At 37.6% G+C, this 27303-nt stretch overlaps 1 protein-coding gene across 7 annotated transcripts in view; it reads left to right on the forward strand.

Moving 5' to 3' along the window:
* Positions 1–27303, forward strand: part of scrib (scribble) — an 884084-nt gene that overhangs the window by 314226 nt on the left and 542555 nt on the right. For all 7 annotated transcript variants that reach the window (XR_011017587.1, XM_067137118.2, XM_068225382.1 and 4 more), the window contains exons 3-7: positions 8078–8156; positions 9088–9177; positions 19426–19546; positions 20747–20821; positions 21119–21336. Coding sequence is in view for 6 of the 7 variants with exons in the window: in XM_067137118.2 (XP_066993219.2) it covers positions 8078–8156; positions 9088–9177; positions 19426–19546; positions 20747–20821; positions 21119–21336 (583 nt within the window). In the remaining variant the exon portion in view is untranslated. The remainder of the gene's footprint in view (positions 1–8077; positions 8157–9087; positions 9178–19425; positions 19547–20746; positions 20822–21118; positions 21337–27303) is intronic.

The raw sequence follows: 27303 nt of genomic DNA on the forward strand, positions 1-27303 counted from the left end.
TGCTGGAGAACTCTTATGTAGGCAGCATCGACGCCGTGTTCAGCTAAGGCTTGCATAACAGCAGCGTGGCTCACCGAGTCAAAAGCCTTTTCAAAGTCCACAAAGGCTAGACAGAGCGGCATTTGATATTCATTACTTCTGCTGATAACTTCACGAAGGGTGAGTATATGGTCGATTGTTCCAAAACCTCGGCGGAAACCTGCTTGTTCAATTGGTTGGGCAAAATCAAGCGTTGAACTGATTCTATTTGTCAGTACCTTGGTGAAAACCTTGTAAAGGACAGAAAGCAAGCTAATAGGACGATAGTTTCTGATGTCATGTATGTTCCCTTTTTTGTGCAGGAGAATTATCATTGCTCTGTTCCAAGATGGAGGGATGAATGCATTGTGTAGACAAGACGTGAATATTTTTGCCAAGTGGCTTAAAGTTTCATCACCAGCAAGTTTGAGAACGCTAACTGAAAGGTTATCGCTACCTGCGACTGATTCTTTTTTCATACTGTTTATAGCATGTCTGATCTCAGATGGGAGAACTTCCGGGACTTGGGAAATGTTGGATAAGTCAGGCAAGGACAGGTTATCATCAGCCTTCTCGTACAACTTGCTATAAAAGTTCCTGATGAACTCAAGAAGTTCTTCCCTACCAGTAATTCGTCCGTTGTCCCCATCTAATGCAATTAATTGCTTCTTCCCGATCTGTAGCTTCCTTTTAGCAGACTTCAAACTTGTTTTTTCAGATAAGCAAGTTCTCAGAGTATCTTCGTTGAATTTCTTTAAGTCTGCTTTAATTCTCTTTCTTATGGTTTTGCACAGCTCAGAGTACTGTATTTTGTCACAGTCAGACTGAATTTTCATTTCTCTCCTCCTCTTTAGCAGGTTCCTGGTATCGTCACTGAGTTTCTTATCACGAGTGTTATTCTTTTTCAACCCTCCAATTACTTCAGCCGTATCAATTAGCATTTTTGCCAGATTTTCACCAGTTGTGTCATGTAGGCTTTGTTGAAGGGCTTGATGGAATTTCTCTTTATTTTCTTCTAGATGTTTAAGATTTATTTGTTTCTTTTTCTCCCGCACTAGTTTAAGTCGATGTTCCCTAATGTTTAACTCGGCTCTAGCCCTTACTAGTCGGTGGTCACTACCAGTATTGAATCTGTTGCGGACTGATACATATTTAATAATTTGAGGGATGTTACAGAGAACAAAATCGATCTCATTGGTGAATTCAAAATTGGGACTTCTCCATGTCCATTTACGCCCTGGGTGTTTCTTAAAGAATGTGTTCATTATACGCATGTTGGTGTACTCGGCAAACTGGACCAATCTCTCCCCTCTCTCATTTCTCTCGTCTATCCCATAGTTTCCAATAACAGTTTCACCAGTCTTACAGGTTCCAACCTTCGCATTGAAGTCACCCATTACTATTTGAAAGTGACAGTCACTCCCCTTCTCACAGGTTTCATGTAGACTCTCATAAAAGAATTCTAACTCCTCTTCTGAGTGGCTTGATGTGGGCGCATACGCTTGCACAATGTGCATTTCGTATCTCTTAGAGAGTTTTAGAACTAATCGCGCAATTCTACTTGAAGTACCTTCTAATACAGAGACCTTGTTTACGAGATGTCGGTTGATTAGGAATCCTACTCCATTAAGCCCTCCTTCTGGTTCACCACAGCAATAGAATAAATTACCAGAATTCAAAAGATAACACCCTTCTCCTTTACGGCGTACTTCAGATAGACCGATTACGCTCCAGTTGATCTTTCCAAGTTCATCTTCGAGCTCTTCTAATCTGTCATTGCTTAATAGAGAACGACAGTTGTACGTGCAGAGCTGGTAGGTTTGGATTTTCCTGTGGTTGTTTCTCTTTCACGGGACATCAAAGTAGCACCCACCCGGAGATCCGATTGTGGGGCTATTTTACCTCCGGAATGTAGGAATTTCACCTTAATGTCACTCATTGTCTTTTGACTTAAAGGATGTGAAGCATAATCACCACGCCTGCTTCATTGACGGATTCGTGATCCTCCCGCACTGATCGGCTCGCCGACCCAGCTTCCCGCTGGGATTGGTTACCCGAACCTTCCGCTGGGTTGCTCGGCTTAACGGGGACACCTCTTGTAGGTTACGTGCTTGGAGTTCGAGTGTGAGAGGCTACAGGACTCAAACTTGCCGAGTCCTTATGTTATTGTTGCAAGATGGATTACAACGACGCATCACACTCCCATTACGCCCCCATTTATACAGATCACTAGTACCGATTTCTGGAAGGTAAAAATATAAATTGAACTCTTCATTAAATACCCTCTTGAAAAGCCACTTGTTTGCTTTCTTCGTACCTGCTGTCGTGAATTCTTCAACATACAGTGAATATACTTTTGAAATGTGATAAGTTCCCGAATAATTTTTGCGTGTCCTTTCTCGACAATAGTGCCTTTTATATGAAGGATACATCATGATGTGTTTCCTCATTTGTTCTGAAACATAATTAGAAGTTTTCAGTATATTTTAGAGTAAAAATGACTGGTCACCTGATTCGTAAAGCACTGATCATTTATTAAGTTTAGTCATGTACCTTCAGTTCTGTCAGAGAAGAATCACGGCACGGCTGGATTTCCTGCTGCCAGTTACTTCGTCCTTTTGAGTAGGCTCATTTTCTTTCAGAGATAAGGCTACTAACCTTTACCTTCTACTTATACTCATGGTGTGTAAGTAATGCACTTCACAGTCTTATTCTTTAAAAGAATCACTAACAAGGACTTGAACCGATTATTTGCTTAGAGCTAAAACAATGCATTTGGACTTACGCTTATGGATCCCTAAAATACTTAGAACCATTTCGTCATAACGTGATTAGTTTGTTTAGCTCCAAGATGCATTATGACTTTATCATTTTAAACTTGCATATTTCCTTTTTAATTAACTTTTGGACTTCATTTTAATTTAGTTTTAATGCAAGAGGCCATAGGAACCTTGTTTTCAGTTTCCTCGGTTTCGGAAAAGAAGAAATTGGACTTAACGTTAGTCTAGCTCTCAGATACAGATATACTGGCAATGAATTATGGACGAAGCTCATCTGTGACAAACTTTTTTTTAAAAACATGTCTTGCTTAATATTTTTCCTGTCCTTTCATGCTCATCACTCTTAAATAACACTGGATCTACAGACTGAAGCAATTACTAACAGAAAGATTGACACATTCCTTGCAGATGTAGGAATTACTATTCTCAAAGTTTTCATGCAAAATCAAAAGCAGTCTTACAGACCAATGTATTTGCTGCTTCACCGAACGAGCTGGCTGCGCGATTCTGGTCCTGTAGCTTTGATGATGGGTTCGAACCCAACTATCAGCAGTCTTGAAGATGGCTTTGCCAGGTCTCCCACTTTCACACCAGACAGATGCTGGATTTGCAGCTTGCTTTTGGCAAAGGGTGCTTCTTTCCCAGTTCTAGCCCTTTCCCATCCAATCGTCGCCGGAAATCGATCCGAATGAGTGCGATGTTAAACCAACAGCGAACATGCATTCAACATGATTTAACTAACAATGTTGAAGTTAATATTCAAAATACCCCTGTACACCACTTCGGAAAAAGTCGTTTCATATTTATATGGTGGTAATGCATTACCTTATTACAGGATCACTGTCGGGTGTTGTTAGTAATGATGGTGAGAGAAATATTGACGTTTGATTTTCTAATTCAGATTTTGGCATTTAAAAACTACTAACATCTTACGCACAATTACTTTCCTTTGTAGGTTGCAATAATTGGTTGGTCATTGCTTGCTGTAATGACGCCCGTTGGTCACATCTGAAAACGTGCTTATGTGTATTAAACTTCCATAGACACCCAAACCCAGCTGTATATTAACATATTTAGCTAAAGAAACACCATTCATCAACAAATTCATACCGCGGGCACTACAGAATCTTATCGCTTGGAAAAGTGAAAAGAACGCGATCTTATAATTTCATAATTATTATAGCAACCATATTGCACAAACTTTTCCAGTTATTATTAAGTGAATTCGTCAAAGCGAATTAAATAAGTGCGTTGGCAACCAATATTTCCTATTTTATTACATTCACGGCTTCCTTTAACCTCACTGAATGTATTCTAGAATATTATACCGGTATAATCTTATTTGTCTCATCTCCTTTTCAATGATTATTTGGAACAGGTGGTAAAGGGAATCGTCGAGGAATTTGAGAAAGAAATCATAATCCAAGGAGAGGAAACCAAAACCCTGAGATTTGTCAGTGATACTTTTATTTTATCTTGGTCTGCTGAAGATCTGAAGAAATTACTTAATGATATGGGCGCATTCTTGGGGAAGGAGTACAAGATGAAAATAAACAAATGCAAAGCAAAAGTGCGGTAATGGAGTGCAGTCGAACCAAATACGCGACACTTCCGGATTTAGCCTTGTGTAAATGGGAGACAATTCGCAGGTGGCGCTCCTAGTGGCGTGACCTGAAAATTCGCACTAAATTCAAATATCAATGGAAATGTATATACGGAAATGGATAAATGCATTACGTCTAGAAAGACAGTGTTGCTAAAATATTAACTTCAAAGTTGCTAAAGCAATTCTGGATACGTGAATGAAGAATTATTTAACAGATTATTATTTAGACTGAAATTAGACATATAATCAAGATGTGAAATGGACTGCTGTGAAAGGGCTTGATCTTTCATTTATGCATTACTTTTTTGGCTTTAGCATACCTGCCTGAACTTTCACGTCTAGATTTGTCTTTTTTCTCATTTAAAAGCATTGTCCGCCACATTAGGACACTTGTCAATAAAAGTATCGGCAGATTCCTTACACACATGATTCCATGAATTTACATTTAAGAGTTGGACAATTTTCCTTTTAACTTGAAGCCTACTAACAGAAAGTAAATCTATAAATTTACTGCAAAAGCATTCAAAATTTCTCTATAAGCAATACTTACCATTACATTAGGGTAAAGCAAATTTGCATCATCATCACATTTCTTAAATCACCCATATTTTCTGCAATGGTTGACAATGCATTATGGCATTTCAAATGGGGTAACTTGGAACACAACCAGCCACACACATTTGCATATGGATGTTCCTGAATTAAATCAAAACCCAAGATTATTATATTTTAAGTCAGTTACAATATGGGTCGCGCAGATCAGAAGTTTAGGAAGTAGGCCTTCTATAAAAATATCTTTGTAACTGGAAGAATATATATGCAAACACAGTGTTTACTTACATTTTCTTGTCACGAGGGAAACGGAAGACCGCGAATCCTTCTGCACTTCATAGTTATTGCAGCCAAACGCAACATATCTTTCCACTCATATTGACAGGAGATATAAAGGAACGACACACGCTACTATTTACTTATGTCGACTTAATGCAAATGCATAAATAACCCCAAAAACTTCACAAACAAATACATGTGCTCTTACGACAGAATCAGTAACTCTCAGGTCACTCCTCTAGATAGGGCTCTAATCGCTGTCCCTTGATATCTTGCAGAGTGTCGCGTATTGTCTCTACCGTATTTGGTCGAAGTCGGATGATGCAGGAAATGTTAGATTAGGAAATGAAATCTTAAAGAAAGTAGATGAATTTTGTTACATGTGTAGTAGAATAACTGATGATGACAGAAGTAAGGACGACATAAAATGCAGGCTGGCACAAGCTAGGAAGGCCTTTCTCAAGAAAATCAATTTTCTCACTTAAAATATTGTTATAGGAATTAGAAACGAATTTTTGAAGACTCTCGTCTGGAGTGTGGCATTCTTTGGAAGTGAAACATGGACAATAACTAGCTTAGAACGAAAGAGAATAAAAGCTTTATAGATGTGGTATTACAGAAGAATGCTGAAGGTGAGATGGATAGGTCGAATTACATATGAACAGGTACTGGATTGAATTGGTGAGAAGAGAACTGTTTGGCGAAATTTGACCAGAAGAAGAGATAGAGTGATACGACACATCTTAAGACACCCAGGTTTTTGAGGGAAGTTTAGGTGCTAAAAAAGGCAGGAGTAGACCAAGGTATGAATATGACAAACAGATTAGAGTAGATGTACGATGTAGTAGAATTTACATAAAAAATTGAAAGGTTAACGCATGATAGGGAGGCATGGGGGCTGCATCAAACAAGTCAGTGGACTAATGACCCAGGCAACAACAACAAAAGAGAGTTTTTTATCCCCAATCTGACATTCAGTTCCCTTGGATTTCTTACGTACTGACATCAGTTAAGTCTTGGAAAGGCTAATTTTCATACCATACTCATTGAACCTAGGTTTCATCAATTTCTAAGATATGGTATTTAGATTGCAGGCTTTTGGCACAATCTGTCATTAAGACCAAGTCATCAGCATAGGCCAGACTGCTTACTACATTTCTACCTCTAATGAATAACCCATGTAAGTACCATCAATGCTCACTGCAGCCCTATTGTGAACATAAACACCTTTGATTGCTTTTAATAATCTACCCTTAATCCCATCATCCCCCATTGTGGCTAGCATATTTTTCCTCGGTACTGTCATAAGCATTCTCTAGATCTAGGAAACATAAACATAACTGTCTATTCCTCTCGTAGTATTTTTCAAATACCTGGCACATACTGAAAGTCTGATCCTGACAGCCACTCTGTGGTCTGAAACCACACTGGTTTTCATCCAATTTCCTCTCAACCACTGATCGCACCCTCTGTTTCAAGACACCAGTGAATACTTTGCCCGGTATGATGATGAATGAGATACCTCTAGTTGTTAATCCTTCCTGTTCCCTTGCCTGTGGATATGTGCAATTACTGCTTTTATACAATCAGAAGGTATCTTACTAACATTCCATACTAAATTTATCACTATGTGAAGCCATTTCATCCCTGCCTTCCCACTATATTTCACCATTTCAGGTCTAATTTCATCTGTTCCTGCTACTGTATGATATTGGAGTTTATTTACTACAGTGTCCACTTCTTCAAGCATTCTTTCACTAACATCATTGTCATCCTTGCCATGAACTGGTTGTTCGTGGCATTAACAAGAATATTTCCTTTTATGTTGAGAAGATTTCCAAAACATTCCTTCCACCAGCTTAGCAGTTCCCTTGGATCTGCTGAGTTGACTTTATTTAACAAAATCACTATTAATTTCCCTTTTCTCTCTCTTTGTAAGTTCTGTATAACTGTCCAGAAAGATTTCCCTGCCATTTGACTAAGGTTTTTCATGTTATTACTGAAATCTTCTGATGCCGACTTCTTGGATTCAGCATTTATTTGTTCCACTTTTTTCCCCCCTTCAATGTCCTTTGTTGTAGCCATTTTTTATACACCTTCTTTTTTATGTTTACAAGATGCCCTCATTTCATCATTCCACTAGTAGTTCACTTTTTCCCATCTTTATGCACATTTGTTCCTGGTTGTTGCTGCTTCTACAATAGCATCCCTGTATGCCATCCATGCTCTTTCTATATCCTGAACCTGCTTACTGTGTATGTTCGGAATGTTTCACTAATCATATCCATGTCTCATCCTCGAGATTCTCTACCCTTATTTTTCTGTAGACAGATTTCACTTATTTAGATATTTAGACATACATAGTTCACTACAGATCAGATAGTGGTCTGTATCATTAAAGAATACCTGCACATTCCTAACAGATTTCCTGTATTCAAACTTGGTTACAACATAGTTCATTTTGGATCTGGTGCCCCTACCCTCCCATGTGTAATGATGAATAGCCTTATGCTTGAAGAATGTGTTCTTAAGTGGTAATCCCATACTAGCATAGAAGTCCAGTCAAGGATTCCCATTCCTATTAGCTTCTGTATCTTCCCCACATTTACCCATCACCTTCTCATATCCTTCAGTTCTATTTGCAACTCTCACATTGAAATTTTATCAGGACTACACTCCTGTGTTTATTGTTTGTGTGTTTGTATCTTCCTTTAATTTATAATTGTAAGTTTTCTTTCTCCTTGATCTGTTATATGAACTACTCAGTGAATAACTGAATTAGCATAATATTTGATTTGTGATTGTTAGCTAATCTCTGTGATGCTTTCTTTATTTTTCCCAGACATTCCTGACATTCCGGAGAACATTAAGAATTTGCGAGCACTGCAGGTGGCAGACTTCAGTAGCAATCCTATTCCAAAGTGAGTTTTTGGTAGTTCTGTACTTTCTAAGATAGCAAATTTGATCAGGGTGTTTTCATTGTTACGACTGAAGCTTACTTTAAAGCCTTTAAATTTTCTTGTTTACAAGTTCCATTTTTTAACAGCTGGTGACTTGAGATGGTTTTTTTGAAGGGGGAGCTAATATTACTAGGAATGTGAAACATGAAGATGTCTAATTTTTCCCACTTTCTTGTACTTGTTTTCCGTAGTTTTTGTTGCTGTTCTTACATACGTAATTAAAATAATAATTGTGAACTCTCAGTTACCAGAATTAGCATGCATGGAGGAAAATTGGCTTTGTGTATTTATTGGTAGGTTTTAAATTCTGTTATTCATAATGCCAGTGCTGTTGTGAGGATTTCTGTAGCTTTATGTATATATATCTTTGCTTTCGAGACAGATTTTTTTTTCATGCATAATACATTTTTCCACGTTTTCCTTTGTAAAGTTAACCAGATTGTTAAAATTCGTGAAAAAATAAATTTACTGGACACAGATAATATCTTCATATCTTCCAGAAACCAATGAGAAAGAAAGAGATCAGTACAAAGAGGAATAAGGGTAAATTAATGGATAAAAGAAGTAATGTACATTGAAGTCCATTCTATGTGATCAGGAATGTGAACTTAACAAACTATCTCTGCTGCTAAATGCATTAGTACTATCAGTACACTTTCATAGCAGTGTATACTCACTCACACCTGTGGTAAGACCCAGGAAGCTATTATTTAGAGTTTTGGTAAAGTTGCTTGATTTTGTAAATTGCTGTGACTGTAATAAAGCCTTGAATAACTATCATAGTACCTGTGATAAATTTATGCTGCTGTTTCATCCCCCATGTAGTAATTGATTTCTGTGATTTGATATGATATTATTCAACATTTGTTTGATGATTGTTATTTTGTAATAGGTTACCTGCAGGCTTTGTACAACTTCGTAACTTGACAGTACTGGGCCTCAATGACATGTCGTTAACTAGTCTTCCACCGGATTTTGGGAGGTAAGCATATGTTTTGCATGAATAATGTTTGAATGCAAGTTGAGATCTGTTTCTTCTTCCATTTTTAAAACCCCAGTTAAATACAACAATTCAAAGCAGTTGATTTCTACTGTTTTTTTAGCATCATAATTAAAGCTGAATTGAATTCAGATTAGTGGGATGTACTGTATTTTTAGGTTGGGTGAAAAATGTTTCCTTCTACTTACTGTAGCACTATACCTGAATAACAACTAAACCCACTACTACTTCTTTTTCCTCTTCTTGTTGCAGTAGTGGTAGTAGTAGTAGTACCCTGTTAATCTGAACCCTGAAAATCTGAAATTTAGGATAATGCAAATATAATCCAAGATAGAGGGAAAAGAAAAAAATTCCACTTGCATTGAAAAGAAAGGATTTAATCAAAGTACTGTAGGCCTACTTAAAGAGTGATTATTGAAGTGATTTAGCCAAATAGAATACAAATATAGTACAATGTTAATTAAATTCATATGTACTATAGTTTTAATAGAAGTTGAGCTATAAAATATAAATGACATATACTGTAAGCGCGGCCCTGTGGTGTAGGGGTAGTGTGCCTGCCTCTTATCCGTAGGTCCCGGGTTCGATTCCCGGCCAGGTCAGGGACTTTTACATGGATCTGAGAGCTGGTACGAGGTCGACTCAGCCTACGTGATTAGAATTGAGGAGCTATCTGAAGGAGAGATAGCGGGCCCCGGTCTAGAAAGCCAAGAATAACAGCTGAGAGGATTCGTTGTCCTACTGACCACACAACACCTCGTAATCTGCAGGCCTTTGGGCTGAGCAGTGGTCGCTTGGTAGGCCAAGTCCCTTCAGGGCTGTAGTGCCATGGGGTTAGGTTATACACTGTAAGCAATTATATATTGGAGATTCTGTACAGTTATGTAATAAGTGTATTTTACTGTATTTTGAAATGCACTATTTAACAATACCATTAAAGAATATTGTATTTTCCTCTTAATTTAGCTAACTCTTCAAGTGAACGGCTATTTTTAGTGCACATCACAATGGCATTGGTGACATACTCCAAGCCCCATTGCCCTTGCTCCTCTGCCTGAGTGTTAATTGGTTTATATATGCTTAGGTAGGGTTCTTGATTTATCAAGACTGCACTTTTTTTTCTTTTACGTGTTTTATTGTGGATAATCCAAACAGACCACAGCTCGAATTTGGGTTACAGGGCTTCTACTGTTATTTGTTCTTCTTCTTCTCCTTATTATTATTATTATTATTATTATTATTATTATTATTATTATTATTATTATTATTATTATTATTATTATTATTATTATTGAGAGGATGTAGATTGAGTCTCTTGGCCATAGCTGAGTATATCCTGGGCTGGACCAAGTTCAATCAACCAACAGGATCCTTTCTAATTTCTTCTTAAATAATTTTGATCAGTATTACACTGCACACAGTATTATTTTTATTTCATAACGAGTACTTACTTGTGTTACAGATGTTGAAGTGCCCCCTACTTGCAGTTGTCCATTCCTGACATCTTTGAGTAGAATTTGTTTTCACTCAACAGCTTTGATCCTGCAATTCCTTCAGTTTTTATGTTGATAGTTTCTTGAAGTTCTTTATCGACCCTACGAACTGAAAAATACAACTCATTCATCACTCACTGTTTCTGTTCCTGTTTAGCTTGTATTGAATTGGAAATGAGTGTTAATAGGTTTATATATGCTCAGGTAGGGTTCTTGATTTATCAAGACTGCTCCAGTGTATTCCAAAAACCGGTAGGGTTTTCACCTACTGTATAGATGTGCCCAATATTTTGTGTGCCAGAACTATGTACTGTGAGCCATAAGATTTTTCAAACCTTCGTTTTAGGCCCTTTACGAAGACCATCATCGTCGTTGTCATCATCATCATCATCATCATCATCATCATCATCATCATCATCATCATCATCATCATCATCATCATCATCAATGTCCCACTCCAGTCGCCTCAAAGCTCCTCCACTCCTTTCTGTCCTTCCACTTTTCCTGCTCCATACTTCCGCCACATCCAATCCAGCTTCTCTAATGTCCTACCAAATCTGATCCATCCACCTTTTTAGTCTTCCAACAGGTCTCTTTTCCTTAACTTCTCTTTCTAATTCCCTTCTTGCTACCCGTTCCTTTCCCATTCTTTTTACATGTCTGAACCATCTCAGTCTTGCTTTCTGTATGTATGTTCTGTACCAACAGTTCTATATTTTGCTCTTCTCTGATTTTAATATTTTGAATTCTATCTCTTCTTGTCTTTTTAACCGATGTTCTTAAAAATTTCATTTCTACTGCTTGGAACTTACTATCTTGTCTCTTATTAGTTACCAGCGTTCCTAGTCCGTATGTTACAATTGGTATGAAATACTGTTTATATAATGTTAATTTCATTCTCTTGGGTACTTCATCATTCCATAAAAGCTCTCCGACTTGATGATAAAATGTTATACCTTTAGTTAGCCTGTTATTAATTTCAGGGTTGATTTCATTACTTCCATTAATAATGCTACGCAGATATATAAACTGTTCTACATTATCTAACTGTTCTCCGTCTATGTTCACTTGGCTTCTCTTTTTCACTTTTCCACAGTGCATGACTACAGTTTTCTTTTTCCTAATTACCATTCCAAACTCCTTCAGATTTTCATTCCAAATATCCAGTCTCCTTTGTACTTCCTTTTCTCCCCTTCCCCAAATCACCACATCATCTGCAAATACCAAACCATTCATTTCATCACTACTGATACTCTGTTTTACACAATTTATGATTTCATTCATCAATATAATGAACAATAATGGTGAGAGTGCTTGAGACCTTTTTTTATATAAAATGTTTCAGTCACCACTCCCCACTTGTACACTGCTTTTACTCTTGTGATACAACATTTTTATCTTGTTAATGAATAATTTTGGTACATTCCTTTTCCGAAGGGATTCCCATACATGTTTTCGCTTAACGTTATCATAAGCTTTTTCCAAATAAAAAAATACGAAGATGATTTCCTTGTTCCTCTCCAGGTGTTTTTCCATTATCGTTCGCACTGTAAATTATTATTTATAAGCTTCATGTCCGTATTGATTGGTATCACTATATAGAAATAATATGAATCACCACCTTATCAATACACTATTTTATTTACTACCAAACTGGTAAATAGGGTCAATACCGGTTTCGACCCCTATGGGGTCATCCTCAGTTGACACATATAAATATCTATAAAAACATCACATATAATAGTTAAAGTTTAAAATTGATGGGTCATTAGTATACTGGTAAGTACATATGCATGTATTATGGAATTTATAAAATTGTTCTATTAGAGCTATTATGTAGATTTTCTGTTTCTTTGTAAACAGTATCAAAAGTATTGTGTTGGATGTGGTTCATCCATTTGACAAAATGCTAGTGGATTGAATATGTACATTTGCTGAGAGGTACATGCTATTCTATTTTACAATTTTTGTTTTACATAATATGGGGTAAAATTATTACATTTGCACATATATGGTGATATTAGGTACAATGTAGGGTGTTAAAGATGTACTATTTGAATTTTCAGTATCCTGATTAAGTTTGTTCTATTAGAGCTATTATGTAGATTTTCTGTTTCTTTGTAAACAGTATCAAAAGTATTGTATTGGATGTGGTTCATCCATTTGACAAAATGCTAATGGATTGAATATGTACATTTGCTGAGAGGTACATGCTATTCTATTTTACAATTTTTGTTTTACATAATATGGGGTAAAATTATTACATTTGCACATATATGGTGATATTAGGTACAATGTAGGGTGTTAAATATGTACTATTTGAATTTTCGGTATCCTGATTACATTTCATGTAGTGGTTGTAAAGTTTACTGATTCACTTGTTTAGTTCAGTTAAATGCATAATGACCTTGTTGGTTTGAATTCTTAAAATTAAAATATTGGTATGTAATACCTAGTTAACATGAATGCTTAATATTAATATATAAGTTTGTAGCACCTCTTATTCCCGTTTTCAGTCTTAAAATAGAATTGTGTCTTGACACTTTATTTTGTTAGACATATAAAAGTCTTGCTAAGATAAAACTTGGGGGCTAAAACCGGTATGAAATACTTATTTAAAGTACATTAGATAATGGTATTGATATGTGGTGCTATGTGCATATTCAAAAAAATCTAAATGAAATATAAATATAAATTGGTGACAGTACTGTAGGTTGTTGTATTGTAGGTCTATTAAAATATATGTTTACTTGAATAGGATCGATCACATGCTGTACGCGTTACGAGTGAAATTGCATAATATATTATAGTAATAACTGGTAATTTTGTAGGATACTGCTGTTGTAGTTGGAAATCTTGAATATCATTGAGAAAATGTTCACATCTTGTCGCGTGTCGAATACAGGTTGAGTGGTCACCATTAAGAGATGAAGTGCATATTGGATGTCGTATATCTAAATTAGGTTGTACGTTGGTTGTATCGTGGAGACGTGTTGTAAATTAATATATGTTGGCTGTTGGGATCGTGTGCTCTGAGATCTCAACAGACAGCCATACAGAGCACACGATCCCAACAGCCAACATATATTAATTTACAACACGTCTCCACGATACAACCAACGTACAACCTAATTTAGATATACGACATCCAATATGCACTTCATCTCTTAATGGTGACCACTCAACCTGTATTCGACACGCGACAAGATGTGAACATTTTCTCAATGATATTCAAGATTTCCAACTACAACAGCAGTATCCTACAAAATTACCAGTTATTACTATAATATATTATGCAATTTCACTCGTAACGCGTACAGCATGTGATCAATCCTATTCAAGTAAACATATATTTTAATAGACCTACAATACAACAACCTACAGTACTGTCACCAATTTATATTTATATTTCATTTAGATTTTTTTGAATATGCACATAGCACCACATATCAATACCATTATCTAATGTACTTTAAATAAGTATTTCATACCGGTTTTAGCCCCCAAGTTTTATCTTAGCAAGACTTTTATATGTCTAACAAAATAAAGTGTCAAGACACAATTCTATTTTAAGACTGAAAACGGGAATAAGAGGTGCTACAAACTTATATATTAATATTAAGCATTCATGTTAACTAGGTATTACATACCAATATTTTAATTTTAAGAATTCAAACCAACAAGGTCATTATGCATTTAACTGAACTAAACAAGTGAATCAGTAAACTTTATAACCACTACATGAAATGTAATCAGGATACCGAAAATTCAAATAGTACATATTTAACACCCTACATTGTACTTAATATCACCATATATGTGCAAATGTAATAATTTTACCCCATATTATGTAAAACAAAAATTGTAAAATAGAATAGCATGTACCTCTCAGCAAATGTACATATTCAATCCATTAGCATTTTGTCAAATGGATGAACCACATCCAATACAATACTTTTGATACTGTTTACAGAGAAACAGAAAATCTACATAATAGCTCTAATAGAACAAACTTAATCAGGATACTGAAAATTCAAATAGTACATCTTTAACACCCTACATTGTACCTAATATCACCATATATGTGCAAATGTAATAATTTTACCCCATATTATGTAAAACAAAAATTGTAAAATAGAATAGCATGTACCTCTCAGCAAATGTACATATTCAATCCACTAGCATTTTGTCAAATGGATGAACCACATCCAACACAATACTTTTGATACTGTTTACAAAGAAACAGAAAATCTACATAATAGCTCTAATAGAACAATTTTATAAATTCCATAATACATGCATATGTACTTACCAGTATACTAATGACCCATCAATTTTAAACTTTAACTATTATATGTGATGTTTTTATAGATATTTATATGTGTCAACTGAGGATAACCCCATAGGGGTCGAAACCGGTATTGACCCTATTTACCAGTTTGGTAGTAAATAAAATAGTGTATTGATAAGGTGGTGATTCATATTATTTCTATATAGTCGCACTGTAAATATCAAGTCAATTGTTGATCTACTTGGTCTAAAGCCGTATTGTTCTCTGTGTTTCTATTATATTCCTCAGTCTTTTGTCTATGACTTTCTCCATTATTTCTAACCCATGTGATAATAGGATTATACCTCTAATTTTCACATTTCTATTTCCTTTTTTGAACAATGGTACAATGCTTCCTTGTTACCAATCTGCAGGTATCCTTTAATCCTTCCATATGGCTTTGAGGGCTCGGTATAGCCACTGTAGTCCACTGTTTCCTGTTGTCTTAATCATATCAGCATTGAATTAGTCTTTTCCACTTGCTTTACGTTTGGTCATTGCTTTCACTGCCCTTTCAAATCCCAACCATGCTATCGGGTTCTCTTCCTTTCCTCCATCTATTATTTCCATTTTCTTATCTCCTCCTTCCTCCGAACAGTCATCCTCATTATAAAGTTTTTCAAAATATTTTGCCATCACTTTCTGAAGACCCTTTTCGTCATGTACTATGGATCCAATTTCTCTATTGTCTTGATTTTTTCTTGATTTATTCTTTTCGATTTTATTACTGTGTACAATCGTTTCTGATTTCCTCGACTATCTTGGTCAGTTTTGTTGGTAAACTCTCCCCAACATTTCTCCTTTTCTTCCTTGATGCTCCTCTTTACTTGTAATTTCAATCTTTTGTATTCCACTTGTAACCTTTCTATCTTATTCTCATCTCTCTGATGTTTTTTTGCTTTTCCTCATCCATTTATTTCTTCACCTTGTTCCTTCCTTTTATTTCTTTTTTATTTTGTCTGTCCACCACCATTTCTCCTTTCCTTTAACCTTTGCTTTTGTTTTCCCGCATACCTCACAAATGTCTGCCTTGAAGTCCCACTCTTCTTCTTCACTGTGAATTTCTGTGTTAGGCAACTTCCTTTTTATACAATCTTGGAATGCCATTCTTTAATCCTCCTTCTCTTCCTCCAATTCCCAAATCCTAATCTTTGGTTTCTTCTTCAGTACAATTTTAGGGATTTTTACTTGTTTTAATTCCACAATTAATAATCTGTGATCACCTTCCATACTTTCACTCGGGATTATCTTCATATATATGACATAACTTCCCTATTCTCGGTCTGTTGTTATAAAATCGATGAGTGTTCCATACTGTCCATCCCAACTATATCGGCTGATCTAATGGCTATTCCTCTTCATATAACATGTGTTTATTATCAGGTTATTTCTGAAACAAAAGTTCAACAGTTTCTTTCCATTTTCATTTCTATCGCCACATCCATGTGGGCCCAGAACATTCTCGTATCCCATTCTATCTGTTCCTACATGGGCATTCAGATCTTCCACTATCATGATCCCATCTCCAACAATATGTGTTTCCAGTTCATTGAGGAGATCTTCTTCCACGCCACATCCTGTCTGTGGAGCATACACCTGTACTATCTTCAGTAGTTCCTTGTTTACATGTATGTGCGTTATTATAATTCTTTCATTTACATAATCAACATCAGCTGTTGGTTCAACTTTCTGATTCACTATAAATCCCACACCATTTCTTTTCTCTTCACTGTTACCCATCCGGTACAAGGTGTACCCCTTTCTTAGTCTCTTCATTCCTTTCCTTTTCCATTTTACTGCACTTAATCCCAGGATGTTGAGTTTTCGTCCCTCCATTAGGTCAATCAATTCATTTTCCTTCCCATTCATTGTTAAAGTATTTATTGTTCCAAATTGGGTTTTGTTCTCTGATCTAACACTTGCACCAACATCAGCATTACCATCATACTGTGCAACTGTTAGCCAGAGACTTCTCAATTCCATTCCTATTTTTAAACTTTCATCCGAGGTTTGTATTATAGTTGAAAGCAAGTACAAATTTACTCATCTGCTGACCTGCTAAGCCTAACGCATCTGAGGGTTTTCTTTTGGGGTTTACTCCATTAGCCGTTGAAGATCCCTTTTCTCCACAAGGCAGTGGTTTCCTCTTCTAATTTTTCCCAGAGTGGATGGGTTGCCTCATCCACCATTTTTGCCATTCCGCAAGGTCTCCTTCTCTGCCTAAGATACTGTTAAGGTTTTCACTTCTAACCCTGGGCATGGGTTCCACGTTATACTCCGTGAGACTGGGTCCCTGCCTGAACTTAGCTCTCCTTCACACTGGCCTACTGATATGGAGGATACCCACCCCTGCAACGTGGATGCGCCAGACAAGAATTAGTCAAGTGAAGAATAGGGACGGTGACCCTATCTCCCTTGTGCCGGGTCAATGGTTGTGTATGATGCCACAACCAATGGCTTATATTCTATGAGGTAAAATTTGATTGTGGTTGTGGTGATTATTGTTGATTCAAATTAGATACTTGGGGCATTTTTTGATCATGATCTGTATGTACAGGAGTGTTCAAGAGCTTGATACCTTCTGCTGCTGTAAGGTCTGTTATAATAATTTTAGTTGTTCTACCGAGCGAGTTGGCTATCGGGTGATACGGATATAGATTCCCTTAGGGAACCTGAATTATTTGTCCCGAATGAGTAAATTTATAATTCCAATATAATTGGTCCGTAATTAGACATTATACATTCAGGGTAACTCATTCCTATTGTAAGTGTTTCACCCCAGTGAGCTAATTTGGGCTTGTCAGTTGGTAAGTAGCACACCTACCAAAGACGCATGGCTAGTGCATACCGTGGAGGCCACTGCGTAGGCTGTTTGAAGCTACCGACAGTCTCATATCATCAGATAGCCTGCAAAAGAGAGAAAGTCTCTCGTAGTGCATTGGCACTGCTGGTAGCTTAAAATAACCTATGCAGTGGCCTCCATGGTATGCACTAACCATGCATCTACGTAGGTGTGCTAGATACCAACCGACAAGCAAAAATTAGCACACTGGGGTGAAATGCTGGCAACAGGAATGAGTTAACCTAAAAATTTATTATGTCCAATAACGGCCCAATTATATTGGAATTGACCGCGGGTTTCGGGTCAGGTGGCTGTGAGTTTGAATTCAGGAGATGTTGGGTTCGAACTCCACTGTTAGCATCACTGAAGATGGTTTTCTGTGGTTTCCCATTTTTACACCTGGCAAATGATGGGGCTATACCTTAATTAAGACTATGGTCTCTTCCTTCCAAGTCCGAACTCTATTTTATCCCATTGCCGCCATAAGATTTGTCTGGGTGCGATGTAAAACCAGTAGGAAAAGAAGATAATTGTTTGGATTTGCATTTGAGGTTGGTGCTATTGAATAGGAGACATCAACATATTCCTCAGGTATGTGGAGGTGAAAACTTAGGGTAAATTCATACTAAGGATAACTACTGTCAACACTGTGGTTAGAACCTCATATTTCTGAATGATGCTGCGTCTCAGTTCAGTTTAGAGTGGATTTAAAAGCTCTCCTACAAAGTTGAATAGTAAAATACTATGTATAACAAACATAGGAAAAGCAAATATCATCGGGCGAGTTGGCCATGCGGTTAGGGGCGTGCAGCTGTGAGCTTGCATCTGGGAGACAGTGGGTTCGAATCCCACTGTCGGCATTCCAGAAGATGGTTTTCCGTGGTTTCCCATTTTCACACTAGGCAAATACTGGGGCTTTACCTTAATTAAGGCTATGGCTGCTTCCTGCCCACTCCCAGCTATTTCCTATCCCATAATCACCATAAGACCTATGTGTGTCAGTGCGACGTAAAGCAACTTGTAAAAAAAAAAAAAATTAGCAATTCAAGAAAAGTTTAAATTTAGTTAAGTCTTATTCCAGTGTTGCTGGGGTAGTCGAAATGACTTCAGCCTGACATTATAGTTATTCACCAAGTTTATTTTGATTAAATGGATAGAAACTTCACAAAAAATTCAAATGTATATGTGATAGGATAGCTTTCTAACCATCTCAATTTGGTGAACTAAGACATTTCTGTTATGGGCAGATCTATACGTAGCTTTTATCTGCTAGTCTTCTTTAGTTCAAATCAAAAAATCTCTTTATTTTTATTTGCAAATTTCTTTATTTGCAAATGAGGTGTTTACCTCGGTGGCTTTTGTAATACATTAGTAATACATTAGTGGCTCATCTGAGTGATAAACCTGGTTTATGTAGAGCTGAGATGGCATTTTATTATAAACACTGTTGTTTATAGTATAATTCAAGAACTGTTGGCACTTATACAGTTAGTTTGAATGTTATATAGATATTATGAAGAGGCCTTGTTTTGTAGTATTCATGAAAATTGTATATTCACTTTCAGTCTCGTAAGTCTTCAGTCATTAGAGTTACGTGAGAACTTGCTGAAGTCCCTGCCAGAGTCACTATCACAGCTTTCAAAATTGGAAAGGCTTGATCTAGGGGACAATGAGATTGAAGAATTGGTAAGAGAAATATTTTGTAGCCCTCTTTCCTGAATCATCTTCATATTTATAAGTACTAGTATGGATATTTTGAATAAATAATTCATTGATGAAAGAAAATCCATTGAATTTTGTTCTTATATCTTCCTTATCAGATCAGTACATTAGACCTATTAGACAGAAATATTATCATTTAATTAGTAGGGGACAAATTAATTTGCCTGTCAAGAAGGAACAAAAGTAAGTTTCAATAGAAATCAGTTTCACATATATTAATTTTGTTTGTAGTGTTGCTTTCTTGTTTTTGCTGTAATGCTGTTTGATACAGTGAATGAATGAATTATGATTTTTTTAAATTGTTGTGCAATATAAAATTAAAATGTTTAATCACCAATGTGTGATTTTATATTTTGTTGATTAGTGAAATATATTGCATAGTAGTTTGTCTTCTAGAGAAAATTAGAAGACAGCTAAATGCTTATTATGAAGAACATGTTGTTGCTAAATGCTTATTATGAAGATAATAATAATAATATTATTAATGTTATTGGCTTTACGTTCTACTAACTACTCTTTTGGTTTCCGGAGACTCCGAGTGCCCAGTATTTTGTCCCGTAGGATTTCTTTTATGTGCTAGTAGATCTGCCGATGCGAGGCTGTCGTATTTGAGCACCTTCAACTACCACTGGACTGAGCCAGGATCAAAGCTGCCAAGTTGGGGTTAGAAGGCCAGTGCCTCAACCGCCTGAGCCACTCAGCCCAGCTATTATGAAGATTATGTTGCAGAGAAACAAGAACTGATATTTCTTTGTAAAGTGAAAATATAGCCCCTACACCTTGAAAATAATTTTGTCCTGTGGAAATTCAAACTCTAAAGGTCCGTTGGTATCCATTTTAGTCCATGTTGTGTGAAACAACTGTGAATTCATAGTTTTGCCATGTTAATAATCTGATGCCATCCAAATTAGTTGATTGTAGTATGTGCATTCTGCAATTTGTAGTCTGTAGTGTCTTGAAGTAAGCACAAATCAATCTTGCTTCCTCTTTATTGGATGGTGAACATCTTCTAGGGGTGGGGATAGATATCCCAGGAAAAATTGGTTCTTTTGATAAAGGAACCAGGCTAATTACAAAAGTAATTTTTAGGTGCTATATTAATGAAGTCTTGACACTTTGCACTGCAGTTAGCAGTAATATTTATAATTCTGTTTTTATTTCTAGCCTCACCATATTGGGAAGCTTCCTGCTCTTTTAGAGCTTTGGTTGGATCATAACCAACTGCAGCATCTACCTCCGGTAAGTAACAGTTGTTTCTCTTTCATATTTTATGTTGTAAGTATGAGACGGATAATGACATACCTCTATGTGTTTTCACTTATAGCCATCTCATGTCAAGTTAGAAGGTGTATCCACCAATCAAAATGAACTTGAGGCAAATATCTGCCATTATGTATAATATGATAATGTCGTTGCATTTATCCTGCTGTGTGTTTCTTTCATTATTTCTATCTTTCTGTGTATGACTTCATTTACATTTGTTTTGTTCCTTTCCATTACTTATATACAATATGTGTCTTTATTGTGGTTTATCAGGAGATAGGCAACTTGAAGAAGTTGACATGTCTCGACATTTCGGAAAATAGATTAGAAGATCTCCCGGAGGAAATTGGAGGTCTCGAGAGTTTAACAGATCTCCATCTTTCCCAGAATGTGATTGAGTCATTACCTGATGGCTTAGGCCAACTCCACAAGCTCACGATTCTGAAAGTAGATCAGAATCGGCTAGCTGTCCTCAACTCCAATATTGGCAAGTAAGTGTATAATAGCTAAAACATATGCTGATTGTGTAGTGTATAATATCTTTTAGTGAACAAAGCATTGCAAAATATACAGAGTGGGTCAAAAGAGGTGAGCGGTTTGCGAAGGTACTAAATCCAAATAGTTTTAGAGCTATTAAAAATGTCTTTCAATGCTAATAAACCTGTTGAAAAATCAGACACCCAAGAATTTGAAATTTATACATTTTAAACCATACCATATGTTTTAGAGAAGTTACAGCATACTAGAAGAGACTGTGCAAAGGTCATATTATGGACTTCAGAAAGTAGTGAATAAAATGCTTCATTATCAGTGAAATATACGAGGGTTGGGCAAAAGTCATAGCAACTATTTTTTTTTTTTTTTCTTGAAGATACCAGTCCGGTTGGAAAATGTGACATATGCAAACGAAAGGACAAGGTGTTAACTACATGTGTGGACAATGAATAGCACTGAAATATCGTAACACACTAATTTATCATGGTAGTATACAGGGCAATATGGCCTTCCTGGTACAAAAGAATGACAACACAGTACATATAAGGTTGTCATGACAAACCTGGGCCTAAAGACCCTCAAAGTAGTCCCCTGCTACTGACACCACACGCTGCCAACGATGTGGGAGGCGCTGAATACCATCTGCCTCAGCATTTGCCACACCATGTGTGAATCGGGTCACCTGTTGGCGCACAGCATTAGCCATGTCCTCTTGTGTTGCAAACCGCCTACCACCTAGTGGTTCCTTAATCTTTCGAATGAGACCAAAGTCACAGGGTATGGTGGGTGCTGTAATTCTTCCCATCCCCAACATTGCAGTAGCTGCCCTACACACTCTGCTTTATTTGGTTTTGCATTGTTGTGCAGGATTATTGCACTGTCCACAAGATCCGGACGTTTCTCCCAAACGCCACGTCGTACTTGTCGCACCGGGAAGTCCTTGTAGTATTGTGCGGTCATTGTTCTGCCATGTGGAACAAAGTGGCAAACAATGACACCCCTGACATCATTCACGACTATCACCATCAATTTGATTGGGGAAGGATTCTGACGGACCTTCTGCCTCCTTGGTGATCCAGCACGTTGCCACTCCGCGGACTGACGTTTCAGTTCTGGTTCATCTGTCCTGGCCCAAAATTCATCGATGGCGATTATTCGTGACAAGAATTGATCGCTGTCCTATTTCCAGCGTGCAAGGTGGTAGGAGCATATTGCATAGCGCACCCACCTTTGAACTTCCGTCAGTGCATGCGGTACCCACCGCGATGTGACTTTGCGCAGTTGCAGCTCATTACGCAATATCATGTGGACAGTGCGTTTCTCGATGCCACTTGCCCTCTCTAACTTCAGTAGCGTCCATCGCCTGTCTTCATCCAGGAGCTGCTCGATGACGGCACGTGCCACGTCGGTCCGCACACTGACAGGTCGTGCTGAATGTTGCTCATCACTTGTTGATACACATCCTTGCTGAAACTTTCCTACCCACCGTACTACTGTACAGTATGGTAGGGCATTCATCCCAAGAGCTTTCACTAATTCACTGTGACATTCCATCACATTTCTCCCTCGGAGAATGGCTATTTTGATGTAAGCACGCTGCTCAACATGGGTTACTTCCATCTCACACAACACTCGCCAACTGACTGATTTCACAGCCCTCGTTGCGCTACTATCAGCTATCATAGAGCCATCTGTTGTTCTGCATACACACTATGCCTGCAGAACTTCCACACGACACATATACGTTTGTGATCCATTCCCATATCTACAAGAAGAAAAAATAGTTGCCATGACGTTTGCCCCAATCCTCATACTTAAAAAAGTTTCAAAGTAGAACATAAGTTGTAAAATAAGCTGAGATAATTTTACTTTTTAATGCATGATAAAGTAAATATCATAACATCATTTATACTGGAAAACCACTTATCTGCAAAATTATTATACAGTTTCGTTTTTTTGCCTACTGACTGGATTAGTTAACTCCAGACCGGTGGGTGAAAAGAACTTCTTGGAATAACCATTAAGAATTGGAATTGGGGAATTAGAAATACCAAGGATACGATGCTCCTTCAGGTTTTGGTGCAATATCTCGTATCTTGCACTACGGCAACACTGCGTATCTAGCACGACTGCTATTCCATGTTGTTCAATTGGCTACAGTACCATGTATCTGCAGCAATCACATTCCTGAAATGCATGACAGTTCTCCTGCAGAATTTCAGTAGGCCTATACCTCCACAGTTTTAATATTATGCCATATAACGTCATCTGTTTCATTCTAAAGAGGATAAAATCTCAATAAGCAAAATTCCGATGTAAGTTAAGATCTTAAACGTTACTGAAGGTGAAGGAAGCATTGTTGGAGCCCAGCTGCATAGCAATAATGACGCTTCTCATGCAATTGCGAAGTGCGTTCTTATAACTCAACTTATTGTCCTGAAGTGAAATGATAAGTGAGAGAGATTCTACTTTTGTTTTGGCTTCTGCAAAGACTGTAGGCTATCGTTCTACATTGAGATTTTATTTGACGTAAATAAATATCACGCAAGAACACGTACCGTTCCTTGTATAAATTACTTTATTTACACTGTATGTCACAACACATAACTATACACAGTAGCTACGGGCTTTACGTCGCACCGACACAGATAGGTCTTACGGCGACGATGGGATAGGAAGGGCCTAGGAGTTGGAAGGAAACGGCCGTGGCCTTAATTAAGGTACAGCCCCAGCATTTGCCTGGTATGAAAATGGGAAACCACGGAAAACCATCTTCAAGGCTGCCGACAGTGGGATTCGAACCCACGATCTCCCGGATGCCAGCTCACAGCCGCACGCCTCTACGCGCACGGCCAACTCGCCCGGTATACACAGTAGCAAATGACACTATATTCAACACTCAATAGCAGAGTACCCTGAAGTCGATTCTGACAAGTACATATATCAACAACACTGACGCGCGCACTGTAACATACTCTCTCTTGAATTCCCTACCTCACTCGCTCTCTCAAGTCCAATGATCTGACTGACTCGCTGACTTGACAGCTCGATATTTATATTATTTGATCAACCATCTAGAATGATAGACTTCTGGAAGAGTTCTTACAACACTCTAATGAAACACACTTGAAACATCGATCGACCAGCTAGTCGAATGGGTACTCGAATGCTCTTTCAATATTTAAAAATATATATGGAAATATCTACAACATTCATAATGTCTCTACATGTATCTGGATAATAAAACGTTACAGTAATTTTCCAGAACCCTTCATACACACCAAATATAGTACAATAAGTCTAACATACGAACATTATGGAATTTTCTACCGCTATCGACTCTATAGATTTTGAGGTTAAACAATACCTATTTGAGGTTATACAATTCTATACTACATATTTACAGAAAAACCATACATTAGTCATGTTTAACACTTAATAAAAGATAATTTAGCATTAAATAAACTATAATTAGAATGTATTAAACACACTAATTGAAGGTTTTACGTCAGTTACGATGTCGTACCTACGACAGTTATCCTCCCTAAAACCTTCAGTATCTACCCTGTACATTCCTTACTCTAGGTCTTAAATTATATCTAGGTGTCCTTATATCTATTTCCTCGACTTTCTTAGTCCTCACTATTCAGGTACACTTCGGCTACCTCATTCACACTATCTCGTTGGCGTTGAAGTCCACATATCGCAGCTAGATAGTTCATTCGATGGCCACCACCTTCCCATGGGGTATATCCGCTGGGTCCGGCTGACGGTGTCCCTGTTCTCCATAGCAATGATCCGCAGGTCCTCACGTGGCAGTCGACACTCCACTGACTTTCCCCTTGGTCGTGCCTTTGTGTTCTGCCAGGACCCACGCGTCTTTGTAGTCTGCCGGTGTGATGCACGTCGTGGACTTGGCCCTGTTGAGTCTCCTCTTTTTCCGGGGTGCTGGATTCAATGTTCCTACCAGCATGTGGTTTCGTGCTGGGACTAGTGTCCTGGTCAGGTGGCACCCTCGTTTGTTGGTTGTCGTCGCCACAATGATCCCGTCATCCCATGGAGTTGCCATCTTCACGACGCCGGAGCCGCCATCACTGCTTGCGGGCTTCATCCGTGTCTCCAGAGCTGTCGTTTCACACAGCGCACTCGCTGTTTCCGCTGGGCCTTGAACTACAGACTCCACCATCGCTGCAATGATCCCGTCGTCCTGTGGAGTTGCCATCTTCACGATGCCGGAGCAGCCATCACTGCTTGCAGGCTTTACCCGTGTCTCCGGAGCTGTCATACTTTCACACAGCGCACTCACTGTTTCCACTGGGTCTTGAACTACGGACTCCACCGAAGCTCGTACTTCGTTGCCCAATGATGTGATTTGGTCCTTTATTCCTTGAGACTGGGCCTAGATTTTCCACCCGAGTTTTTCAGGCTGGGCCTTGATTTTCCGTCCGAGTTTTTCGTATTGGGCTTCGATTTTAGCCTCGATTTTACCCTAGAGTTTTTCGGACTTGGCCTGAATCAACGCAGTTAGTTGTGCAAACATACTGCATACCCGGTCATTGGTTTCTTCCTCCGCGGTGACTTCAAAGTCGAAACTGTCTGGGTCCACTCCATTGTCTATCAAATCCTGGCGCAGCATCTCTTGTAAGTTCGCTTTGCATCCAGCTGTCGGTAAACCTCGGGATGTCAGCGCTTTCCGTAACATCACCAAGTTCATTTGGTCGATTTTCATTGCTGACTCTTGAAGTATCCTGTTATGTCCTGTCACGGTCGCCAATTTATCGTTCTACGTTGCGATTTTATTTGACGTAAATAAATATCACACGAGTACACATACCCTTCCTTGTACAAATTACTTTATTTACACTGTACGTCACAACACACAACTATACACAGTAGCAAATGACACTATATACAACACTCAATAGCGGAGTACCCTGAAGTCGATTCTGACAAGTACAGATATCAACAACACTGACGCGCGCACTATAACATATTCTCTCTTGAATTCCCCACCTCACTCACTCACTCACTCACTCACTCACTCACTAGAGTCCAATGATCTGACTGACTCACTGACTGGACAGCTCGATATTTATATTATTCGATCAACCATCTAGAATGATAGACTTCTGGAAGAGTTCTTACAACACTCTAATGAAACACACTCAAAACATCGATCGACCAGCTAGTCAAATGGGTACTCAAATGTTCTTTCAATATTTAAAAATGTACATGGAAATATCTACAACATTCGTAATGTCTCTACATGTATCTGGATAATAAAACGTTACAGTAAGTTTCCAGAACCCTTCATATACACCAAATATAGTACAATACGTCTAACATACGAACATTATGGAATTTTCTACCGCTATCGACTCTATAGATTTTGAGGTTAAACAATACGTATTTGAGGTTATACTATTTTATACTACATATTTACAGAGAAACCATATACTAGTCATGTTTAACACTTAATAAAAGATAATTTAGCATTAAATAAACTAGAATGTATTAAACACAATAATTGAAGGTTTTACGTCGGTTACGATGTCGTACCTACGACAAGGCTTACGTATTAGGGTGCATTGTTAACATAGTATGGACTGCAGTTTGGGTGATATACTCGTATTATTATATACTACATGTAGACAATATTTAAATTCTGATTTTACTGGGTAGAATGTAAGCAGTATTTTTGTATCATAGGTATGGATGGAGATACATTTGACAATGCAATTGAGTTTCAATAATGAGCCTTATAGGGCTGTTGTACCTAATCAATACTGCACAAATTGTGTTAAAACTCCTATTTTATTTTATTATTACCGTATTGAAATTTGGGAATCCTCAACACGGAACATGAAGATAATAAATTACGATGAATGCTATGGAGTCTCAGGACTCGCAGTACATGGGAGAAGAAATCATAGCTCGTTGAATAGAAAGATCCATTACAAGGG

Source organism: Anabrus simplex, chromosome 1, assembly GCF_040414725.1.
Source record: "Anabrus simplex isolate iqAnaSimp1 chromosome 1, ASM4041472v1, whole genome shotgun sequence".
Lineage (NCBI taxonomy): Eukaryota > Metazoa > Arthropoda > Insecta > Orthoptera > Tettigoniidae > Anabrus > Anabrus simplex.